Source organism: Agelaius tricolor, unplaced genomic scaffold, assembly GCF_023055355.1.
Source record: "Agelaius tricolor isolate 1412-34295 unplaced genomic scaffold, bAgeTri1.0.p SCAF_2, whole genome shotgun sequence".
NCBI lineage: Eukaryota > Metazoa > Chordata > Aves > Passeriformes > Icteridae > Agelaius > Agelaius tricolor.
Window position 1 is genome coordinate 53,781,588 of NW_027269262.1, and position 24,654 is coordinate 53,806,241.

At 41.5% G+C, this 24,654-nt stretch overlaps 1 protein-coding gene across 2 annotated transcripts in view; it reads right to left on the bottom strand.

Moving 5' to 3' along the window:
• Positions 1 to 3,485: 3,485 nt before the first annotated feature.
• Positions 3,486 to 24,654, bottom strand: part of PRKDC (protein kinase, DNA-activated, catalytic subunit) — an 82,897-nt gene continuing 61,728 nt past the window's right edge. The window contains exons 69-86 of one of the 2 annotated variants that reach the window (XM_071419185.1): positions 23,439 to 23,628; positions 22,183 to 22,357; positions 21,909 to 22,096; positions 19,250 to 19,430; positions 18,573 to 18,733; positions 17,008 to 17,219; positions 15,905 to 15,992; positions 15,072 to 15,215; positions 12,133 to 12,337; positions 11,523 to 11,590; positions 11,032 to 11,252; positions 10,584 to 10,676; positions 8,613 to 8,702; positions 6,557 to 6,628; positions 6,238 to 6,439; positions 5,613 to 5,801; positions 4,891 to 5,030; positions 3,486 to 3,865 (exon numbers count right to left, since the gene is read on the bottom strand). In XM_071419185.1, the coding sequence (XP_071275286.1) occupies positions 3,661 to 3,865; positions 4,891 to 5,030; positions 5,613 to 5,801; positions 6,238 to 6,439; positions 6,557 to 6,628; positions 8,613 to 8,702; positions 10,584 to 10,676; positions 11,032 to 11,252; positions 11,523 to 11,590; positions 12,133 to 12,337; positions 15,072 to 15,215; positions 15,905 to 15,992; positions 17,008 to 17,219; positions 18,573 to 18,733; positions 19,250 to 19,430; positions 21,909 to 22,096; positions 22,183 to 22,357; positions 23,439 to 23,628 (2,824 nt within the window). In that variant the 3' untranslated portion in view covers positions 3,486 to 3,660. Of the gene's footprint in view, positions 3,866 to 4,890; positions 5,031 to 5,612; positions 5,802 to 6,237; positions 6,440 to 6,556; positions 6,629 to 8,612; positions 8,703 to 10,583; positions 10,677 to 11,031; positions 11,253 to 11,522; positions 11,591 to 12,132; positions 12,338 to 15,071; positions 15,216 to 15,904; positions 15,993 to 17,007; positions 17,220 to 18,572; positions 18,734 to 19,249; positions 19,431 to 21,908; positions 22,100 to 22,182; positions 22,358 to 23,438; positions 23,629 to 24,654 lie in introns of both variants that reach the window. The other variant, XM_071419177.1, reaches the window with a different exon arrangement.

Here is a 24,654-nt window from a genome sequence, read left to right on the forward strand (position 1 = left end):
ACAAGAATTTTGGGGAGAAGTGTCTCTATATATAGATGCTTACTTTTGGAAGCAGCTGGCCAAGCCCTAAGTGTGAGACCAGAAGAGCTGTAGGAAATTCCTTATTCCATGTCTGAAGACGAGCCCAATTCATTGTTTTTGTGGAAAACTCTTACCCTCCTTCCTGTGCCCAAATGTGTGCTGGTGCTGTATCACCTCTCAGCCACAGAGACCTCAAGATAACATTTAAACTGGGGGGCAGTGATGGGGACTAAGGGGGAAAATCCCAAGCACAAGAACAACATGCAGAAACCTCTCCATCAGCTGGAAAAGGGGACAGTAGGCAGCAGCTCCAGAGTTTTCCTCTGGATTCAGCAGTACTGTTATTCTTAGCTAGAGGGAAAATTCTAAGATTGGCAGGGCTGGTAAGGATTAGCTTAAAGATGACATCATTCTATACTCTAAGAAAAACCTAGTGAGAATATATGCTAATGTTTTACATAACTTTTTAGCTACAACTAATGGGTTTCCAGATATAGTGCCCATCCATCTGGTAATTTAATCTGAGAAGGAAATACTCTGCTGTGCTTGTGAATAGTTCCCAAGTTTTGTTTTGCATCGTGAGACCTGATGCACTCTCTAACTCTGATCTTCACATCATCTTAACTCTCTTCTGGGAGTCAAATAAACCTGCCCTGTAAAGAACTGAGCCCAGCAATGTGAGGTTTGCATTGTGTCAGTACTTTCCTTGCTGCTTCACAGGCTGGCTCCAGCCTTTCCACTTAGCTGCTGAATCTTACTGAGAGCAGCCAGGCCTGGGGACAGCAGCTGCCATTCACTTGTGTTGGAGGTTATTTCCAGGACCATTCAGCTTCATGGTGAAAGCTCCCTAAAGAAAGTTAGGGAAACTCCACTTGCTCTGCACAGGATGTGCCTCTCTCTGTGTTGAAGACCCAGCAGCCTCGTGCTTTGTGCCTCAGCTGACACATGAGCTTGACAAACACATGACTAATAAGGGCTGACGTGGCTGAGGCTTCCCACTATGGTGCTTATTCTAGGGCCAAAATGGAGCTTTTAAGTATTTAAATTGTCATGAACGTTCCAAGCCCGTGTCACTTTTGCCTGTGTCACAGGTTTTCACCCCCAGCCTGAGGGCTGGTCACCATGGAGCTCAGGGAGCCCTGGGTGGTGACCCCCAGCCCCCTCCCCCTGGAAGGGCCAGGCTGCACTCTGACTCCCCTTCCCAAAGGCCATGGAGGGAGCCTGCTGTGCACAAACATCTGCTGTTGCTGAGGCTATCAGAAGGCCTAGGAGAAGAGCCTCGTTAAAGTATAAACCTAAACTTTGTCCTCTGCAGTGCAGGTCAAAGTACCCAGTAACTATCTGAGGTATGTGCCAGAAGTGCCATTAAACACCTTGTACACCCAGCCACTTAGTTTCCAAATGTCCCCTGCCTTTTCATGTTACCTTTTTAATTGTGCTTTAAACTTTCTCATATTTGTAGAGTGACAGCATGCAAGCCAGGGTACCTCACCTGACCAAGATTTAGTCATAAGATTGCAGTCCTAATTGTTAGCAGAGATCAAAAGAACAAAACACCATGACATCTTATCTTACTGAAGTGTATATAAGAACAGACTGTATCAAACTCTTTTATAAAAAAAAAAAACCACCTTACTGTCCACTAATTATCATCTCTATGAATGGGTAAATGTGGAAGTTTTTGTGATTAAGTGCCGTAAATTAACTTTTTAAAATGAGGTATACAGTTGAAAGTTTATTTTATTTTTATTTTTCAATGTTTCCTCTACAAAAATACATCCAAACAATATTTTTGACTAATGAAATGATAAAAATGTTTTGGATTTCTTGATTTATAACTATACTGACAGAAACCATTGAGTATGCTTATTAAGGAGAAAGATAATAAATAGTAGTTATTGCTGGAAAGTATTTGAAACAGAAAAGCTCCCTCCCCATTCTTTAGGCCTCAGCAATGTTCCTCATTGTGAGTTTTTCATGGAGTTGCATCTAGAAGGCAAATTTCTCTACTCTCCAGCTGACACATTCATTGGAGACTGGTGCCAGCAGGAGACGTGGCTCTCAGTGAGACCAGAACTGCCCCAGTGCCACAGAGGCAGGAAGGAAACCTTGAAGCAGTGAAAGGGCAAAGACTCATTTTTATTACACCCTTTATGATAATTATTAAAAGCCTCAATAAAATCTATATCCTACTATCTGGGTAATGAGCAGCAGTAGTGCTTGAGAGAGTTCTCTTTCTCCCTCACTGCCCATGCTGCAGCTTAAGCTCAGCTGGGAGCTAAGCCCCACAGAGCTCCTCCTCTATCCCCCCAGAGAGAACTGGAAAGTGAGAAAACTCAGGGGCTGGGATCAAGACAGGGAATAAGTTAAACCAAAAGTTGTGCACACAAGCAAAGCAAAACAAGGAATTCATTCACCACTTCCCACAGGCAGGCTGGTGGTCAGCCCTCCCTGGGAAAGCTGGGATGATGGTGACTTGGGAAGACAAACACCATCAATCTGAACATCTCTCCCCTCCTTTCTCCTTCTTCCCCCAGCTCTGCATGCTGACCATGACACCCTCTGGTATGTGATAGCCCTTGGGCCAGTTGGAGTCAGCTATCCTGGCTGTGCTCCCCTGGACTCCTCAAGGTGTGAGAGGCAGAAGAAGCCTTGCCTTGTGCAAGCCCTGCTCAGCAATAATGAAACATCCCCGTGTTATCAACAGTCTCCAGCACAAATCCGAACTACAGCCCCACTCCAGCTACTCTGAAGAAAATGAGCTCAATCCCAGCCAAAGGCAGCACACCTGAGAACTGGCTGCTGGAGACAAAGAGTCACATCTGGCACAAGCTCCACAGTTTGGCATAAGCAAACTCCAAAGTGCAGCAGACATTGCTGTGCTGTGCTGCGCTTATGGCAAGCAGCTTACTGTGCTCAGCTCTGCCGGCAGTGGCTACTTCTGGCTCGGGCCAAACAATAATTTGGAAATAACACAGTGTGAGCAGTGCAGACTTCCAAAGGACAAAGATAACAGGGTATAACCTCTAATTGCTAAAAACAGTCTCATCATTACTATCTCGTTATCCAGTAATGCAAAAGCTGTTCAGATACTTTAGGTGTTATCTAGAGCTAAGAGCCGTTTTCTGTTTAATTTCACCATGTGTCCCACTGATACTACTGATACAAAAATCTTCAAGTTTTAACTACAAATAATATGTGGCTGCAGAATGGTTTCAGTTGATTGTCATCAAGGTCTCTGCAAAAGAAAAGCACAGACTCACTACATCACTGCACTGACGCCCACAAGTTTGTGGGGTATGAATTTGTGCTTTCCACTGAAGGATCTCAGTGCTTTCCAAATAAATCTTTAAGCTCTATAGCCTCCCCAGTTCTCTCTACATTAATTTTAACACAAAGACAATAAAGCTGCTTTGTTACAGAACCACAAGCAAGAAAAATAATTTTAAAAAAAGAAACAAAAATCACTGTTTGAATACAGCTTTAATACAAAAAATTTATTTTCTCTATTAGTCAAGTTAACTGATGATAAAAATAGTTAAGAGTTTTTTTCCTTTTTGGCCTTAAAATTCTGATCTGGTTGCAGCTGTGTTTTAGGGTACAGGTCCCTCGGCAGACAGGGCTGTAGACAGCAATTTCTCACATCCAGGGTTCCCATCCTTCCCAGACTCTGCCAAGAATATTGGGGTCTGTTGCTTGATCGATGAGGCATCTCACTTGGGTCTCCTCTGACAGTCCATCCTCTGGCTCTTTGGCTCTGATATCATGATTAGAGTTACCACGAGCCACAGCTGCAAAATCATTATAAGCAGGTGACCTCTCATGGCCCAGGCGCAGCTCATCGCTGAAATTGAGAACACAAAAATAAGCTCTTACTAAAAGAAACAAGCAAAAAATCTGAGATGGATTTTTAAATAACAAAAAAGCACTTGAAAAATAAAGCTTGAATTGAGATCAAGATGTGGAGGCTGCTCAAGAGCCATAGAAAGCTTGGCCAGTGAAGACTGGTGGTTTCAGGGGTCCTTTACAAATAGTGGGTATTTACCATAATACGCCAATCTTGTCAAGGGTCTCCAGCTGGAAGACAGATGCAGCAGTTCACATCCAAGCTGTTGATCTCTTTACCTGCTCTCCTGATTTGTGCCTATAACAAGTATTTTGCTGCCTCTTCCAGTTCAGCCTTGACCGCAAAAGGGACTCCTCCCAAGTCCTGCACTTTTCAATATTTGTACGGTTTTAAAACAGGCTTGCTTTCTTTGCTTTTCTGTCTTTCCCCTGATTAATCCAAAATGACTTTTTAAGAGAGGATGGAAGGGATTAATTGTACTTTTAACTGAACTTAAAAGACATTCTGGCTTGAGCCAGACTTGACTAGACTGACATAAATAACCTGAGAACGCCACCAGATTTGAATTTGATGTTTCACATAAGCAACTTTCCTCCATGCCTCCCCTACCGCTGGTACAGGTTCCATTTCAAGCAATCCTCCATCAGAAGCATATATTAATTTAAATATTATCCCTACCCTGAAAGCAGTGGAGACAAAGAACAGAGGGACTGAGGAGTATGAGATTAAGCAGTCTGACAGGGAGGGGAGGCATGTGTTGCCAGGAGCAGTAAAACTGCTCAGAAGGCCTGAGCTGGAGCAAGAAAACTCACAGGGAGATATCTGGTGTTTTGGCTGGCAGGGTGATTCAGAGAGCTTGTACGTGGACCAAAATGATTCTGACAGAAGGTTTGCTGAAATTTTGCCCTGTCTGTCTCTTCCCTTTTCCTAGCCTCCCTTCTATCCAAAGGGAGCAAAATCTGACTCAGGAGACTTCCAAAGCTCTTAGTGAAGCAGTTTAAAGCAAAAGCAGAGCATCTTACCAAGTGATTATTGCTGGATTGGCACCTGTAAGCTTTCTTCTGACATAGTTAACTTTTTGCAAAGGGTACCAATTCACTTCAGATGTGTTTATTTCCTTAATCCACGTGCCTCCTTTTTTCAGCTGTCTTTGTTCAAAGTTCTAGGGAGAAAATATATTTGTCCTATTTATCATAAATCACATACTTGAAAAAGGCTTTTAAGCTGCAGATCATGGTAAGTCAAGCCAGTATCTTAACTGCAGATGCAGTGGCAGACAAAGCAGTGAGATAATATCTAACTTGCCTATGACTTTTTTACAACTGAAGTTGCTGAAGTGCAACTAGTTGCAGATTTTTTTTTCTCTGTAACTATTAGTTTGACATATACAGGGCTGTTATGTAAATTTAAGAGGTTGAATGCAGAAAGTTGAAAATATTTATGCTGGTGCCATAAGTGGCATAACACGATCAAGAGTTACCCATGTCTTTAGGATTAGCATGAAAGATAAAGAACAGTACACTGATAACACAGACATATGCTACTATTTTTTGTGCATCTATACAGAATTCTGTCATTTTAAATACTTTTAAGTTCAGTTTCTCTGAGAACTTAATAAAACAAAGAAAGATAAAAGGAGTAGTGAGAGTGAGCCTCAAGGAATACTTCCTTTTTCATCAGTTTTATTCTTATCACAGTTTAAGAATTTCCACATGAAGAAAAATGAAAGATGACAAAACCCCACCTTCCAGTCCAAAGAAGGCTCTTTCACAAACACATCCATGGTGCTGATGAGGAGGTCTGGATCTGAACGATAAGCCCTCAGGGCATGCACCATCACGCTGTAAATGAGTCCCCACTCTCTCACCGGCATCATCAGATTAACGAACTGGCGAGTCAGGCGAAAGGGCATCAACTCTGGCACACTCAAAAACTAGCCAAGGGGAAGGACAGTCAAAAGAAAACAAGAAGTAAGAAGCCTTGGAACTGAAGGATTAGATGGGAATATTTTTTTATTTTTAAGCTTTGAAACCCTCTTTGTCAGTTCACTGAAAATAACATGCAAAAGTAGAACTGAACCAAGTTGTGACATCAAAGCTCTAGTCATGAGTATTCAGTGATAGCGGCTGCATCCACAGCTGAACCATGTAAAACACCACCATACTGACTCTGTGGAGTTCTGTAACTCACTGCTTGTCTGAGAATATCTGGACTCAGATATTTTATTAAATTGACTAGAAATTACTTGCAAAGATTATTTTCCACCAGAACAATGGCAACTGAAGAGCATCAAATTTAGTCCTGAGAACACACATGTAATAGCACATAACAAATGCAAAAGCTGTAGCAAATTAGTTGAAAACAAATACCTGTGTGGCTGCACCAAAAGCATATCCAAAGTCTATTCCCACCATGCCTCCTGTCTCCTTGTTAATCATGAAGTTGGACAGATGCCGGTCTCCAATCCCGAGTATCCAGTGGCTGATGCACATCAGTGCATGCGAGCTGGCAAAGTGGGAGCGCAGGGCCAGGAAGGCCTCGGGAGATGTGCTCATCTTCACAAAGGCTCTCCTTAACAAAACAGAACTCATCTTCACAAAGGCTCTCCTTACAAAGCAGAACTCACTCCTTGAATGCAGACAAACACCAACATTTGTTTCACAGCACCCAGCCATCAGCAGCACTTACCTCAGCAGGTCTTCTGGAACGCTGCTCTCCCTGCTTTTGAAGGATGTGACTGCTTCTGTACGGCTGGCATTCCTGCAAAGTAGTGGAGAAGTAAAGGTGGCTGCTGAGGTAACAGCCTGCTGCATGTTGGAAGTCAAGATGGGCAGAGTCATAAGTCTAAGTGCTGAGTTCTGCGTTTGGGCCACAAAATCCCCTACGTTACAAGCTGGGGACAGTGTGGCTGGACAGTGTTCAGGTGGAAAGGGACCTGGGGGTGCTGGTCAACAGCCACTTGAACATGAGCCAGCAGTGTGCCTTGGTGGCCAAGAACGCCAATGGCATCCTGGCCTGCATCAGGAATAGTGTGGCCAGCAGTACCAGGGAGCTCATTCTTCCCCTGTACTTGGCAATGGTGAGGTCACACCTTGAGTGCTGTGTCCAGTTCTGGCCCCTCAGTTTGGGAAGGATGTTGAGATGCTTGAGCGTGTCCAGAGGAGGGCAACAAGGCTGGTGAGGGGCTGGGAACACAAGCCCTGTGAGGAATGTTTGAAGGAACTGGGGTTGTTTAGGCTGGAGAAGAGGAGGCTTAGAGGTGACCTTATTGCTCTCTACAACTCCCTGAAGGGAGGTTGTGGACAGGTGGGGCTCGGTCTCTTCCACCAGGCAGCAACAGACAGAACCAGAGGACACAGTCTCAAGCTACGTCAGGGAAGGTATAGGTTGGATATTAGGAAGAAATTTTTCACTGAAAGAATAATAAAGTACTGGAATGCTCTGCCCAGGGAGGTGGTAGAATCACCATCTCTGGATGTGTTTAAAAAAAGACTGGACATGGCACTTGGTGCTATAGTCCAGTTGAGGTGTTAGGGCATAGGTTGGACTCGATGATCTTAGAGGTCTCTTCCAACCTCATTATTCTGTGATACGCTCGTGACCGCAGCAGTGTGCGGTGCTTATTCCAGTAAACAGTACAGGAAGCCACAAAGGGATCATGCCCCCAGTTTCATCTGATTTTACAAGTACCCCACCCTCCCTCTTTCTCCCAGCAGTTTTTTCCAAGACTGACATTTCTAAATAAAAAAGAGTATGTGGTTTTGTGTATTTTCCTCCAAATTAAGTTGATGGGTTAAGTTTTAATAAAGCAATACAATCATGTTCTTTCTGGCTGGACAGTCTCTTCCAAGCAGAGGAATTAAGGCCCCAGTTATATCTCTCAGCAGCAGGCTGAGGCTATACTGACACTAGAGAGTAGTGCAGCAGAGGGGAAACAACAGAACTAAAGGACTGGTGCTGAGGGACTCATGCCATACAGATTTGGGGAAGGAGGCTTTGTCCTAGCCCATATCCAGTTCTGAATGCTTGTGAGAGCTAACATGTGCCGGGTGCTTTCCTTCCAGTCTACTTCCCTCTGAAAGGAGCAGAATTGAGAAACAGAGGACAGCCCTTTGGTGCAGCAGACTGGAGATGAGTGGGGGTGATTGGGAATTACTTCAAAAGCACATTCTGGATCTGAATACGAATATTAATTCAGTTAAACAAGTCAAAGTTTTCCTTTAAAAAGTAAGACACTTGGTTAAGCAGGTTATGAGCTTATAAGAAATGCTTTGGACACTTCACTTTACGGAGCTAAATCTAGGTAGGTGAGGAAATTCTTCTGAGAGGATGCTCAAGTCGGAACCTAAACCATCAAATATTCTTAAATTCTCTGTGAATCGTGGTGATTTTCTCTGTCCAACTTCAACAGATGCTTGGGCTCTGAGGCAGCCTACCTAACTGCATAATCAGGAACAAGACGCCTAGAAAATAAAGTTGAAGAGCAGCATCTGCTTCTAGACACTTTCTAAAGGAAGTGAGCAAGCTTCTGGAAGCATTCCTGTACTCTGGTAGGAATTTTGGCAAGAGGAATTTTGCAAAGCATCTCCAGGAAGACAAAGCAGTAAAATGAGCAAAAACCAGCTCTAGCCATCATATCATAATGCAGATGATACTTTTTTTTGTTTCCTGGAATTTCTACATCTCTGCGTGTGTGCACACTCCAGCTTCTCTATTTCCCATGCAGTTCTCTTTTGAAACCCACCTGTACATGGCATGGTACCGAGAGATGCCCTGTGCTTTCCCACCCATCCTGGACAGCCACTCAGAATAGGTAGCACGAGGTCCTCTTGGGCTAGGGACAAAAAAAGAAGAAAAGCACTGATGATTTCCCTGTACAATCTCACCACTCTCCACTTGGTTATCCACAGGCTGTGTGCTGCTCTGACCCATGAGATCTTTATGCAAAGGAAAAGTCAGGAAGCTACAGCCTACATTAATTTTAGCCTTGCTATGGAAATGAAGTTTATGCAGAGTACAGGCTAATCCATTCATCTCCTTTGCCCCAGTTATGAAAACACTTCAGTCATATCAGACATCTCAAAGGTGTTATTTTGTCAATAGGTACTGAAAGTACCTCCAGAAGAAAGATCCAAAATAATTTCTGCAGGGAAGGAAAGTTATTTTTGACTTGTAGTCTTGTAGCTTTTGAAAAGCATTATGTAGTCTGCCACAGTACATGCTGCCCTTTGTCTTTCCAAATGGGCAGGGAATGCAGGAAGGTAATTTGGTATCTCCTCAGAGTGCACAAGAGAGGAGGAATAGGTGCTTGGACTTGGGGTATAAATCCATAAGAAGCCAGTATTCCTTAGCTGCACTGCTTATGAAATAATTTGATATTTTTCTCCCATCAAAACTAAACACATCAAACCTTAAACTTCTATTTCTCAATTTAGCAGAGCAGCCACCTCCTCTCTTCCTTCCAAAGTATGTTTTGAGATAAAAAATGCCATTTCCATTTAAGAAGCATTTATCAGTTATAGACTGTAGCCCATCACTTTGGGATAAAGGATTTCAAAAATTCAGAAAGTTGTTCCCCACACCCCAACCAAAATTTTCCTTTGTGAGGGCTGCCACTTAACTATAGCTCAATATAAAATGTCTCAATTGTCTTGATTGAATAACATATGGGAAAATATTAAAGTCTATATACACAATAAAGCAAAGGGTTTTTTTTTTAAATAAATTATGACCTGATTTTAGAAATACACTGATCTTCTGCACTGAGCATATTATAAATTTCCTCCCCTCACAAGATGGTTCCATGTGAGTCTCCTTTCACTTTCCCACTCAGTGAATCGAGATCAACATAACATCACTGCTGTTCACAACAGTGAATCAGACAGCAGTAATGCAGGAACTCTAGCAGTTCCTAAACTGCTCACAAATCAAATAACCATAGAAATAAAGACTCTTTGGAGTGCAACCTCCACGCTGGAGCTTCCTCCAACCTGCCCCATAAATGTTAACTAGTAAAAATAAATGGTGACAACACTCAGACAAACCCAAACAGAGATTATGTAACTGAGAACCACATTTGTAAATTAAACCACATTTGTAAATTCCAGGACAGAACTAGGCTGAAATGCCAGAATTAAATAAATTTTACAAATATCCAACCTGCAATTACAATCACAAGAAAGCAATGTAATTTATTCAAACCCAGCATTTGTATCATGTCAGAGAAAGTGCTCTGTTACAGTTGAGTTCTGTGCATTTGCTGCCAAGTTCCATCTCCCATCACTGACTCACTGCTGAACTCAGGTTCTCAATAGCTCTGCCTCTACTCCCTTCCCCTGCCCCTCATTGACCTAAGTCCATTTCCTGCCTGATCAAATCAAGAGATCAAAATCCTCTGCTTGTAAAATCAATCTGCTGATAAGGAACTGGTGATGATAATGACGTCACACACAGATTATAATTATAAGCCTCTTGTTTAAACAAGCTGGGTGGAGGATATTCCAGCTACAATGCCACTCGTTAAACAAACAGTTGCCAATTACTAATTTGGGTCAGGAAGTACAAACTGCCTCCTTGCTTATAAATGCTTTTCTTTTATTCTTTAATTACAAAAAAAAAAAAAAAAGGAAAAAGAAAATCCCCACAAGACTGTCAGTTATCCAAAAACCCATTAGTAGTGGTTTCTATTAGAGCAGACAGCTAAAGCAAGCATCACCTGTAATAGCTGATATCTTCCTCTTCAGACATACTATTTCTAAGGAATTCTTTTAAGGTACAAGTATTTTCCAGCCACTTGATGAGTCCTAGCCTGAAACAAAGTAAGTCAGAGATAACAAGTAGCTTTAGAGGAACACCACAAATGGGAAGCAATACATTCTATTGCCTGTTAAAAGAAGCTTAAAAGCTACCAATTTAAATATACTCTGAAAAAAACATTTTCCAGGCAAAGCAATTTCAATGTTGTTTAAAAGGAAAAGGAAAAAAAAAAATTAAGCCAAGGCACAAAACACTCTCAATCTGAATCTGGCAAAGCCCTCTGTGGCTTGCCTCTTCTTCTCCAGGCTCAATCTCAATCTGAATCTGGCAAAATTCTCACTTTCCAACATCTCAAAACTAATAGATGTTAACAAAAGGATTTCTGTCCCTTCAAGATAAATGCCTACCTTGTTGTCATGGGGATGACCTGGTAAGTTTTCAACTGCATATTTCTTTGGCTACATGTAGCATCTTGGGAAAGGATAATGTTCATTACATCAAAGAGCTGCTCAATGCGTTGGTCTTGTCGCAGGTCTTCCCCACCTTTGACAAGAAAAGGATACTCCCGCTCATCGCTGCCTCGGATCGTTATGCGTTTTGGCTTCCTCAAGGATTCCATCACACTTATCTTGGAAAAAGACAGGAAAAAGAAAAATATTTGTGACAGAAGACTTGGTCTTACAGAATCATCGCTGGAATTAAGTATATCTGTCATTCCTAGATGACATAATCGAGTTACTCAATTATAACAGAAAAACAAATGCCCACTTGCAGCCTTTCCTTTGTATGCTGCAAGATGTGTAAACAAGCAATGACCCTGCTACTGCCAAATTCTTCAAATGCTACATGGACACAGATTTATACCACACAGGATTCTGACTCAATTTTAAAAACATACCCGTTCATCAAATCCAGAGATTTTTGCGTGGTACTCTGGCAGTGGTTTCCCTTTTCCATCATACTGACCTGAAGTGGTAGTGGAAAAAAAATATTAGTACATAGCCTGATGTTATTTTAAAGTGTGTTTAACACCAGAACACACATCCAAACGTTTTGTCAAACTGGTAGAATGACAACTATGAATAAAATATTTTTAAATGCGTAAAAAAGATCCAACATACATGTAGTATGATTTTATCTGTGAATTACTGATACCCTCTCCTTGTTTAGCTGCTAGAATGGAGTTCTTGCTGGTTTCAGAAGACACTGCCTTTTTTGAACTAGATTTAAACATGTATTAGATTTATATATCAGATTTCCCAGAGTCAGGCCCTTAGAAAAATACTAAATTCTTAGGTAAGAGATATAAGCTTAGATACAGTTTTAAAAATCAGGACTACAGCTTAAGAATGGATTTAAGAGATAATGAGTGAATAAAATTATTTCAAGTAGGGCCAGATAAGGCTTAAGGCCAGAAAAAAGGGTCATATAGCCAATATAAGAAATGAAGTTCAAGAGCAACTTTCTTGTAAGGGACAATTCACCATTGACACTGAACAGGAACTTACCAGGAACCTCCAGTTCACTCCTCAAGAACTCAGCTTTGAATTCGCTCATCCATGGTGAACATTCTTTGAGGTTCCCAGGTTCTTTATGGGTTTTGTTCATTTTTGAGTGGAGAGAAGCTGCAATTGCATCGAAGTCACTAGTCCTCATATCCAACAGTTCTGAACCACCTCTGCCAAAATGATGATCCAGCTCCTTCCCAAAAGCCTAACAATCATTTATAAAAAGGAATCCTGTTTACACAGTGCTAGAAACTATCCAAGAGCACGAAAAGAGCACCTTCCTATCTATATACACAGCTTGTCTTGATATTAGGAAGAAATTCTTAATGTAAACCAGAACAGGTTGCCCAGAGAAGTTGCAGATGCCTCATCCCTGGAAGCGTTCAAAGCCAGGTCGGAAGGGGCCCTGAGCAACCTGGTCTAGTGGGAAGTGCCTCTGGCCATGGCAGGGGTGCTGGAACCAGATGATCTTTCAGGTCCCTTCCAACCCAAATCATTCTGTGACTCTGAGAAATGTTTTACATGTTTTATTTACCATTGGATTTATTATTCATGGATGTATTACTGCCTAGCAATAATTTTGGACATAGAATGCATAAACCCATATTTTAAAGTATTTTAAATATCCTGATATAGGAAAAGAGCAAAGTTTTGGACACGGATCCATTTAATGAACAAAGTAAGTATTATCTACAAATAGTTAACTGAATTGACTTCCTGTATTCATAATTCAAGGTTCTAGAAAAACCAAATGTTCCTTCTTGGACTGGGTATTAATGGCTTGGAAAGATGTTTTTTTCATTGCCTGATCATTTTTCTATCAAGCTATGAAGACACAGCTATTTCACTGAAGTAAATGAAAATACAAAATCCATTAACCTTTTGAGGAGACTGCTACAGTCAAAAACATCTTTATCACTAAATCTATTTCCAGATTATGAGCCTGAAGTACTCCACGTAGCAATTTTATGTGTCAGTCAAGAGAGACAACTTGTTTTTTTTCCCCAGCAAGGACACTAGAAATGGTACAGTTATTCTCACAGCACACTTTGTTTCTTCATAATAATGCATCACGAAAGCAAAGACTTCAGAGCCTGTGCACCATCACCTTGTCTCTCTTCTGCAGCTACTCTCTGCTCTCTCTCTTCCCTTTACCAGACGGGAACAACCTTGATATCCCTCTCCAGCATCTCCCTTGCTCTTCTCCCTGTGTCTTCTAACACTGCACATCTCAGTGTTTTGAAGAGCCATGGATATTTTTTTTTTGGTGTGGGCACACATATAATCCAAACAGCCTTTGTGCTTATGCCTGCTATGTCCCTTGCTGTGCATGTACCCTGTATAGCTGCTCCCCTCTCCCTACCCCCACCCCTGTCACCGGCACATCCTGCACATTCTTATCCCCCACTCTTAAGTTTGAAGTCATTATCATCAAAGACCCATCTTATCTCAGAGCAGCACATTCAGAGGGCTAGTGTGCCCCTAAACTCCCAATTACCCTTTCTGCTTCATTATCACCTCACCTCCGACTCCACCTTACTCTCATCCTCCACCTTTCCCACTCATGGGGAAGGAATCTCCCTGCAGACACCCAGGTGAGTTTATCTAATGCTAATGTGACATAAGGATGGCCACAACGGGAGACAGCTGGATGCACCCCGCCCTGGCCACGGGGCTGTGCACACACAGACAAGCATACAGTCAGGACCTCCTTCTACAGGAGTATCACTCTCCTGCCCTCAGCAATTTGCACCTCAGGGATTTCTGGACCCGGGAGTGTGCATTTATATGTAAAAGCTCTTAAAGCACTGCCCCCTCTCCGTGCTATTGCTTGCTTGCTATGTGAACCCATGAAAGCATCTAACACCCTGCAGCAGGAGTTCAGGACCTAAGTGTGCACTGAATGAGGAAACACTTCTCACTGGTCTGAACCTGCCACTTCCATAGCGCATCTACTTCCTGTTCAGTGCTCCTGATAGAATCATACAACTGCTAAGGTTGGAAAAGACCTGCAAGTTCACCAAGTCCAACCATGGGACTGATGTTAAGAGCTTCACTGTAGCTGGCATCATTGCATCTTTTCCAGCTGGAGGAATGCTAAAGTTGCTTGTGTAGTGGTTACTCTGTACCTCTGATTATTCTTGCTACTTTGAACCTCCTCCAATTTTACTGTATCTGTGTGGAGAATACTGCAGACGAGGACTATAATGTTCAAGAAGCCAGAGTCAGAGAAGGCTGCTATGCCAATGTACGAATCTATAGTTTAGTTCTCTATTCTTAATAATGATGAGCATTTGCTTTTCTTTCTTGACTACCCTTGAGTTTTCACAGCTGATGTTTTCAAGGAACCATCACAAACCAAGATTTTGTTCTTGAACTGCAATAGTCAGCTAAAATATGCAGAATTTCTATATGATACCGGGTAATTACATTTTTTGCTACATGTGTCACTTCATTTTCTATGCTGATTTTCATCACTTTGGAATTCAGTCAGTTTTGTAAAGTCTTTTCTTTAATTCTTCATAGTAGTAATTCTTCTGTATAAGTAACTTTGTATCGGTAGCAAATCTGAGAAGTATAATACAGCAAAACTCCCTAAGGTGCTCATAAATCCTTGGCAGCAAGGAACAAAAAACAAAGCCAGATTCCCACGGATGATTAGAGGCTCAGGTCCTAAGAACCTGGCAACATTCAGGACAGGAGAGGTGGAAGCTGTATAAGACAGTACATTTATCCCTGCAGGGCAGTTAGAAGTGGAAAGTGAACTATGTTAAGTCCATGGCTTCTAGCAAAGAAATCCCAGTCCTGTACTCCTGACTAGATCAAGTCTCATCAAGTCCTGCAACACCTGTAAAAGCTGTGATCTGGTTCCCTCTTTTGACTTTCTATTCCCTTCTAGAAAAGCCATGATGCCAACACTACCCAGTAACCACATATACCTGAATAAACCTTTTCCTCATCAATCCAAGGCCAGGACTCTCCAAATTTCCCAGATTCTTGTACATTCCTTCATACATTTCCTTAAGCTTCTTTTTATTTCTCTGAGGCTTTGACAACTCATTTCTGACATCCTCAGCCCAATCCTGCAAAGAGAAGAAAACAGATGAGTACCGAGAAAAGATTTATTGACCCTAGCTCTTCAGTAGGCCAAGCAGATTGCACTGGGGTTACTGTATTTACTAATAGTCAACTATTGTGTGTCTTTTGACAAAATAAAGAGCAACCAAAAGACTGTGGAAGTATTTTCCTTTTGTTGTGTGTCTTGATAAAATATTTCCACTTTATTATGAGAATTATGTTTACTGCCATAGTGTTTGGTGCTAAGAAAGCCTCTGTGAGGTCAGGAGTGGCACAAAACACAGGAAAAGAATCACTTGGACAAACAAGTCTGAACATAGCCAGGGATGCCCAGCAGGGAAAGGGCATAAGAACACAAGTAGTCCAAAATTATAAAGATGGCCAGAAATGATAATTCTGTAAGGGTTTCAGAATGATTAAGGAAGACTGACCGTGGGGCAGGGCACAGACCCTGAAGGGGAAAGCTGAAAAGGGCTGGAGCAGAACATCCAGCTGGCACAAGGGAGGGAGTCCATCACCAGTGAAAGCTGCTGACAGGCACCCCGACATCATCATCATCATCATCGGTTGGTGCTGAGCGGAACCACTTCCTGTGGCTGTGGTGGCAACTGAACCGTGTCAGGCTCCACCCAGCACTTGCTCTCCTGAACAGAGGGAGAGGAATGAAGGGAAAGTAGGGAAAAATACACTTTACCTTGAAAATCATTACAGGATTAGAGAGCTGCTCCAGGGAGTGAACAAAATCTTGAACTACTCCTCCTCTATCCAGCTTATTCTTGATCCTTTAAATGAAGAGAAAGATGCATCACAATGCAACAGAAACTACCGTCACCACCTTGCCTGCAGATAAGCAATGGTCCAGACTGCTATATACAAGAATCTGGTAAAACAATTCAGGTATAGGTAGGTAAGACTCCCTTGGAATTCCCTCTTGGGCTGCATGATTGTTTATATGTTGACTAAATGTGCTACACAGCTCCCAGTTTTTTAATTATATGTCCCACTGTGAAAATAGGAACTTGGTGGGTGAGTGGAAAGCATGCTTGAAACAGACACAGGCACTGACCAGACCATGTACCCCTGTCATGACAGTTACCGAAGGGTGATACTGTCTGTGAAACACATGACTTGGTATTTTTATTTGAAGCAAAAATTTATTCAGCAAATGTATCAAATTTGAGAAAAAGGCAAAAAGACACCCAAAATTTTAAGAGTGGTTCTACAGCATTGTGTGATAGAAACTGATTTTTGCCTGGGGATTAACTCAAGTGTTACCGCATGGCAAAAGGGACAAGGGAAAGCTTGTAAGAAAAGCTGCATGTTGCACACTGAATAAGCAGAGAACACCACAGCCAAGAGCTGTCATTCCCAAGATAACCTGCATCCATTTCACTGTCCTCTCTGAAGTCTGGTATGAGTGTCTATTGTACTTAAACATAGCTGCTTCCTCTTGGTATTAGAAAGGTGATAAATGTTCAATAGCACAGAATTACAAAGAAAAAGGCGTTGTCTCTCTGTGGTCTTTTTGTTTTATCTTGGGAAAACTTTTAACTTGAAACAGCCTGGGGACTACACAGTCCCAACACTTCATAAGGTTTCATGCCACCAACCTGAGTATGCCTGACACTGACAGAGCTGATGTATTGCATTTCTCTGTGCCTTTAAACAAAAACTCAAGACTACCCTCTAATATTTCTCGTGCTCGCTAAAGAAAAGAGTTTATGTAGGAAAAATAAACTAATCTGTCCACTCCTGCAAAAAAAACATACAGAAGAGCTACTCCAGTTGCAAATTCACCTTTCTACAAACTCCTTGTTCTTGCAGCCAGCTGCAGTATCTTTGAAGCAGTAACTTTCACTGCTGATCATGAAAGGGTAGATGAGTGCCTGGGGGTAAGTATTTGCAATCTCTTCAACAGTGCGTTGCACAGCTACTGCTTCATCCTTGTCAAGTAGTGCCATCATCTGGCTAATCCAACCAATGAACTGCCAACAGGGAACCGAAGAAAGCTGCAAAAACACAGACACTGCTTTCATATTTGGTCTTCCTCAAAAACACCAAAGACAGCAAACAAACAAAACTGCTCCGTGGTGCAGCCTGACAGAGAAACATGACAAGGAAACAGAGAATGTCAACTAGATGTGCAAAACATACCCCAATGAAGCACAGATTTAATTATTAATATCACTACTACTACCACCACTAGTGCTGCTTAATAGGTTTTCCATCATAAAGATTTGCAGCCTGTTGATCAATATAAGGCTTTACACTCAAAACTTGAGTCTTTTGTCTCTGGATGCAATGCAATAATTTTTGATCATCACATACAACTCAAAAATCTGAAGGAATTCAATTCCAACACCATTGGGTTAAAGTCTTGATTTGAGTAAAAAATGCCAGGAAGGAGAACACTGAAACTCCTATCACAGTTTTGTCCTCTGTTCATCTTTAAGCATTTCTAATAGAATTTAAGATCAGATTGCCAGTATTTTATTTCACAGAAAGACAGAGGATAGGATAAATAAATGCCTGGTGAACTCCCTTTCTGATTGAGATTTGTCAGCTTGTGTCAGGTTCTGTTTGAACTCCTTGTGTTTCTCCATGGCCACACCTTGTGCACCTCAGCCATTTCTGCTATTTTCTCAACTCCTTGGGATAATGAATCCGGGTTTCTGCCTCACTTGAGTTCCTCCTCTCAAAGAGCCTGTGGCTCTGGGAGCAGCAGCACAATGACATGGGCTTGGAAAGGCAGGCAGGAACAGGCACGAGTCACAGAGAAGGTCTCAGCTTATCTGTCCCACCACAGCAGGGAAGGCTCATGCTATCCTGCCATGGAATGGCAATGGAAAGACAGGTTGTGGATGGAAGGAAAGAAGGAAGGAAGTGGGAATTACAAAGGAAGACAAAGCTGTAGTAATCTCTGAAGTGAAGAAGGACAGGGAAAGGTGGGTGACATGGAATGAGTCTGGAAAAGCTGCTGGCTTCCTGCATACAGGAAACTCGGTCTACAGGAATAAGATACATTCCTCACCCTAATGCTAACCACCTTTGTCAGCCCATTTAGATTGTTCCGAAGGAAAAAAAAAAAAAGACAAAGCATACCACAGTTGTTCTCCAGCAACTTTCAAACAAATATTTGGAATGATAATAATGATAAAAAGCTAAATTTCCAAGAAAAATTTTCTGTCCACATTAATTCAACTCAGTAAGTTACAGAAAAGACAAGGAACAATGATGGGATAAAATTTATCTGATTTCCCTGAAGCAAAACTTACCAGTCTAACCTCTCTATGTATCCCACCCCCACTTTTCAAATTTCATTTACAGCAACATTTGCTGGCAGAAAAATTGAAGCAACTAACCTCTCGTGTCACTAGACCCAATGTCTCTGCTGGATATCTTTCAATTATTTGGAGCAGTCTAGGAAATCTCAGCCTGGCTTCTCTGGAATTCAGTTTTAAAGCTTTTATCATTTTCTCCACCACAATAGCTGGGAACTGCTGCAAATCCACAGTGTTAATTTCTGCCAAGAGACATTAAACAAGAATTATCAGAAACACCATCACTTGTTCCATGTCTTTGATCATCTGAAACATTCATCTTTACAATTTGGTATTTTTTTATCAAGTGTATTTTGTATTTTTACTTTGTTCTCCTTCCCATCTGTTTGAACTGCACACATCTGCAACACATGTACTTGGGGACTGTAAGGATTAGCTTTATCAGGAAGCTGCATCACTGCTGGTATCTTGCCTGCTTTAAAGACAAGGCTGCTGTGGTCTGGGAAGGAACAAGGGAAGCATCTGCTGGATATGATATTTTTATCACAACTAAGAGTGAGACTACAAGTGATCCACTAGTACCAAAGCCAGCAGGAGCAGAGGAGGTGAAAAAAGGCATACAAATGATACTGAACTGGAGGTCAAACTGCTCCACTGAAATTCAAGCTGTGCTGCTCACAGAGATCTCCTGGGTACAGCAAAAGCTCACGGACCACAGACAAATACCTCTCACAAGCTTAGGAGAAATGCTGACTCACCAAGCAAGCCTTCCTCTTCCCTGCGCAGATACTGGTCACAGAAGCTGATCAAAGTCAGATATGCATCCACAACTCCCACCACGTCCACGTGGTCCATAGAGGAGGACTGCACCTCCTCTTCAGACTTCCTCACAGCACAGCTGAAACACTGAAAAGCCTTCTTGTTCAGACCTGCCAGCACCTGAAATTCAACCATAAGAGGAAAAAAACACACATCAGTGCTAAAGTAGCATTGAACAATCCTTTCTGAAACTGGAGCTTTGTTGCAAGTCTTGAGTGGATAAAACTTTAGGTGTTTTAAGATGTTCTGAGCAGCTGATATAAAGGAAAAAAATTGGGATGTTATTTCTAGCAGTGATTTCCAGAACTTTAGTTTCCATAATTTTCAATAGGAATACATAAACTTAGATTAGTCTTTGGATATGTTAAGTGCAATTTTTGTCACTGCAGAAAAGTTAATGTTACTGGAACTTTTGGAAACAGTTAACAGAAAATATAATAAAACTTTCAGGGTTTTTTCCTATTAAGACATATCTACAACATCTGCACTACAGTTACACTTGGAATTTGTGTTAAAAAAGCATGCATCAAACTATTTTGAATCTGATACCTTTTTCTCTACCATAAATATAGTAATATTCATAATACATTTCTAATGCAGCTCATGCAATGGGTGACTTGACAGGATTCTTTACAGAATTACAGAAGCATGGAAGTTGAAAGAGACCTTCATGATATCTGTCCAACTGCCAACTCAGCACCACCACAAATACCCCTACACCATATCTGAAAGTGCCACATCCAGATGCCTCTTAAACACTTCCAGAGATGGTGACTCCACCAGTGCCCTGGACAACTTACTCCAATGCCTCAAAACATAAAATAAGAAATTCTAATATCCAATCTGAACCTAACTGGCACAACTTAAGGCCATTTTATCTCACCCTCTCACTTGGAACACGGCAGAAGAGAACAACTCTCACCTCACTACAATCTCCTTTCAGGTGGTTGAAGAGAGCAATGAGGTCTTCCCTGAGACTCCTTTTCTCCAGGCTAAAAAAATCCCAGTTCCCTCAGCTGCTCCTCACAGGACCTGTGCTCCAGGCCCTTCTCCAGCTCTGCTGCCATTCTCTGGACATGCTCTAGCCCCTCAATGTTTTTCTTGTGGTGAGGGGCCCAGAACTGAACACAGGATTTGAGGTGTAGCCTCACCACTGCCAAGCACAGCAGGACAATCCCTTCCCTGGCACTTCTGGCCACACTAAATGCTGTAACTGAAATTAAACAGTCAGGTAGGTAGAAGGAGACTACCAGGGTCAGAGTGCTTCTTAATAGTAAGCTAAAAAAACGCTAAGCTTCTTAATCTTTCAGAAATCCCTGGTATGGTAATTTTACTCATCTGACACAGAAGAACTTTTGTCCTCATCCTTTAGATTGTCTAAAGAAGAATGCTCTTAAGAATCAGCTAAATAAATGAAGCTCAAGCTTTTGCTTACATTTCTACACACCTGAAAATTTAAAACCTTTTTTTCCAGGAATTTCTTCTTGATCTGCTTTACTTTTAACAGCCATGAAACACAAATTAAGAACATTTTTTTGTTTGTTTTATACTAATATGGCTCATATTCCCTGAAGTGATCCTGCAAGAAAGGTGGGAGAAGGACTTTTCACAAGAACATGTAGTGACATGCAGGACAAGGAGCAATTGCTTCAAACTGAAAGAGAGTGGGTTTAGATTGGATATTAGGAGGAAGCTCTTTGCTGTGAGGGTGGTGACCTGCTGGAACAGGTTGCCCAGAGAAGTTGTGAATACCCCATCCCTGGATGTGTTCAAGGCCGGGCTGGATGGAGCACTGAGCAACCTGGTCTAGTGAAAGATGTCCCTGCCAATGGTAGGGGGGTTGGAACTAGATGAAACTAGATGATCTTTAAGGTCCCTTTCAACCCAAACCATTCTATGATTTTATATGTAAGTGTCTTCATGGTAGCTTTAGAAATTAGTAGATATAAGCCAGCAGTGGTACTTCAAATTCTCAATTCATTTGACAGACAAGAAGTCAATGCATGTAAGGCAGCTGACAGCAAATATAATTTTAGTTGCAGCACAGTCTAGAACTGTATTCTTCAAATGCACACCAACCCAAAATAGGCAAAGACAACCTGCATGTGCTCTGCCTTAAAAAATTCCATTAAAATTACCTAGATAAAGTAAGTGTATCAGTATTATAAACATCTCTTTATCAAAAAGAACAATCTGGGGGCATGAAGCAGGTCACAAATGCCCAGCTGAAATCAAGGCATTCTTTGAGGATCCCAAGCCTTGTCTCATCACTGTGCAGGCAGATGCTGTGACTGTGTCTTCCCCCTCCACTCAAAATGCAGGTACAGAGAAACACAAGAACATTCTCCTATTTAGAAAGGAAGAGTGATGCAGAACTCCAGGAGAGCAAAACCTGGAAGAAACAGCAACCACAGCCTTGTTTTTTGCTTTTTTCCCCTGCTTTTCTTTCTCTATCTGGTGTTGCTGGACAAATCACTGCCAATAGCAGACAGGTTTCACATGCTCTGTATCTATCCACAGCCATCACTACATACTGAAGTAGTAATTTGTAGTAATAATGACACTGAAATTACTAAAGGATCTTCCCCTCTCTTTTACCTTTTTAGGGTTCTCAAGGCTTTCTCCTGATATTAGTGATATCTTCCCAGCCTTTTCTTTCTCAATTTGCTCAAGACACCTTGGATTCTGACTAAGAGCATTGGCCATGATGTGATACGTAGTACCCAGAAGAAGATTCTGGTTTCGGAAGGCCGTTATGTTCTTGCTGAGACAGTCAGATTTGGTATCTTCTGTTGGGATTCAAAAACAAAAGTTGGTAACTGGACAACAAAGCAACTTTGTAAAGTAAAGAAGGTGAAGCAAAGGCTGTTACCAAGCAGGGAGATGGTTTTCAGCACTGAGAGCAGGCGCTCAGGACAGCTCAGGTTGCGGCTGCTGCTGTGAGTGAAGCGGCAATAGGCGTAATTCCACCTCAGCAGCCACTCCTCCCTCCATCTGGCTTCCTTGCGCAAGTCTTTCAGGAGCTTCTTGGCCACTGCAAAGCTGTTCTGTATGCAGATTAAGAGAACTGTCAGATCATATACCTGAAGAGACACTAAACCTGCCCACAACCAAATTAGGGATGAGAGGGTTTAAGTAACACAAGTAAGAGGTGCTCACTGCCTGCTGGGTCTCATAATCAGAACCACATTTGTGCTAATGGAGAAGTTTGAATAGCAAAAGAGAGGAACAGAGGTTTAAACAACTGAGAAAATCATTCCAGCTGCAAGAAGCATTTAACTGCTCCACAGTACAAACACATATGGGAAACACAACTTGATTTAAGATAGCATTAAGAAAATCATTTATATTTGTGTTTTGATGAGAAGTTTCACAGAAGTAACATGAAAGGAAATCTTATTTTTCACTTACTCCTTCAAGAGTGTATAGTCAACAAACCAATAATGTTATATTTACTTATCAGATTGCTTAAAATAAACTCTTGAAAATGACTGCAGATTTCTGCAGCATCTCAGAAGATGGGAGACCTTGACTTAATTATTCATCTTGTCTCAAGTTTGAAACACCAAAGGCCCATCATCAAAAATGATGCTTCAGTCATTTCAACAGCCAGATTCAACCAAAAATTTCTAAGTTACTTAACTTTAGTTTCTTAGTTAACTAACATCAGTAATGAAAACTGTGAAAAAAAAAAAAAGAAATCCAGCATTGCTGATTGAAGCAAATTATACTAATTCAACTAGAATTCATTTTCTTGTACAGAAGAAATTATTTGTGAATAAGAAGCATAATGCTTGATTGCAAGCATCCCTTCCATTAAGGACTGAAACATTTCAGATACTTTATCTGCCCTTTAGAGTGTCCAAAACCATCTGTGGATCAAAGGGGACTTTGGGCACATTTCCAGTAATGACAAATTATCATCAACTTTTTAATTAACATTTATTCTTTTGTTTTCTTTCATTGTGGAACTGACTTTCTGGAGCTTTCAAAATGTCCTGGACTGCAGGGTCAAAAAGGGACAAGGTTTGTCCCGGCAAAAGGGTACCAAAGACCACCTAAACGGCTTTTCCAGCTTTTTCTATGTATTTTCTCAGCAAATTGGAAGCTATCAGACAGTATATTCACCTGTTTCCTGGCACTTTCTATCATCTTCATTTTCATATTGAATTTGCAGCTTTTAATCATTGAGTGAATGCTTTCACCCTGTTGATCCACTTCCATTTGGTCACCAGCACTGTGTTCTCCATCCACTTCCATACTGTCATTGGCCTGATCTGAGGGAAGTTTCTCCTGCAGTTTGTCAAGAAAGAAACACCTGCACAACAACAACAGGGGTATAGATCACTCTGGTATACAATCCAGGAAATTAGTGTTCCAAAGTGTTGATCTGCCTAACAGCAAACAAAGCTAATAAAAAATATCAAACTACAGCTATCACCTTTAGCAGGGCTAAACACAGGCCTCAGAGACTGGACACTCCCAACAGGGATGAGGTTGACCCTGAGAGCATTCAGGATCTTGTACTGGCAAGATTAGTGTTAGAAAAATGTCCATTACAGAGTGGGATTTTTTTGTTAGTTAGTTCCTTTGTGCAAGCTACAGTCCCTAAGTTCACCAAGCCATAACTTGCATTTCAACTTCACAGACGTGCAAACAAACAAAGGAATCTCAATTATTTAGTGTGAGTGCCAGGCTGTATTTTATGTCAACTTGCTACTCAAATGGTTTATCACATCAACACATGCCAACACTGAAATCTGTATTGCAGAACAGATTAGCAACCACACTCACCTTTTGAAAGGGAATTGCCATGCTGAATTCTGCTACTCCACAACTAGTCCTATCTAATTTAATAGCACATCTCATTACGTAGACTGTTACTCAAAGCAGAGGACAGCACCACACTCTGAAGTGGCACTTGGCACATCCTTTGTTACTAATTTAAGGTGCTTTCAAAAAGCACATAAAGTGTTTAAAACCCTGACAACCCTTCGAGTCATAAATGTTTTGAGACTTTTTTCAAAAGTGAGCCATACCATGTATTCTGCCTAATACTGAACTGCAATAAGCTGTTCTGTAGCCATGCTTTCCTGACACCAAGAGATAACAAAATAAATCACACAGCATGGTATGTATCAGCAGAGCTACCGAAGAAGTTATCACACAGGAAAGGAGGACTAATCTAGACTTTCACTGGAAGAATAAATTGGGACAAAGACAGACGCTATGGCAAGGACAGAATACTTTTAAATTTCAAAGAGCATTCCAGTTTCTTCAGAGCTAATCCAAAGGAGTCTCCAGAGAGCCTTTGTTCTTTCTAGCAACATCTGCACAACAGAAG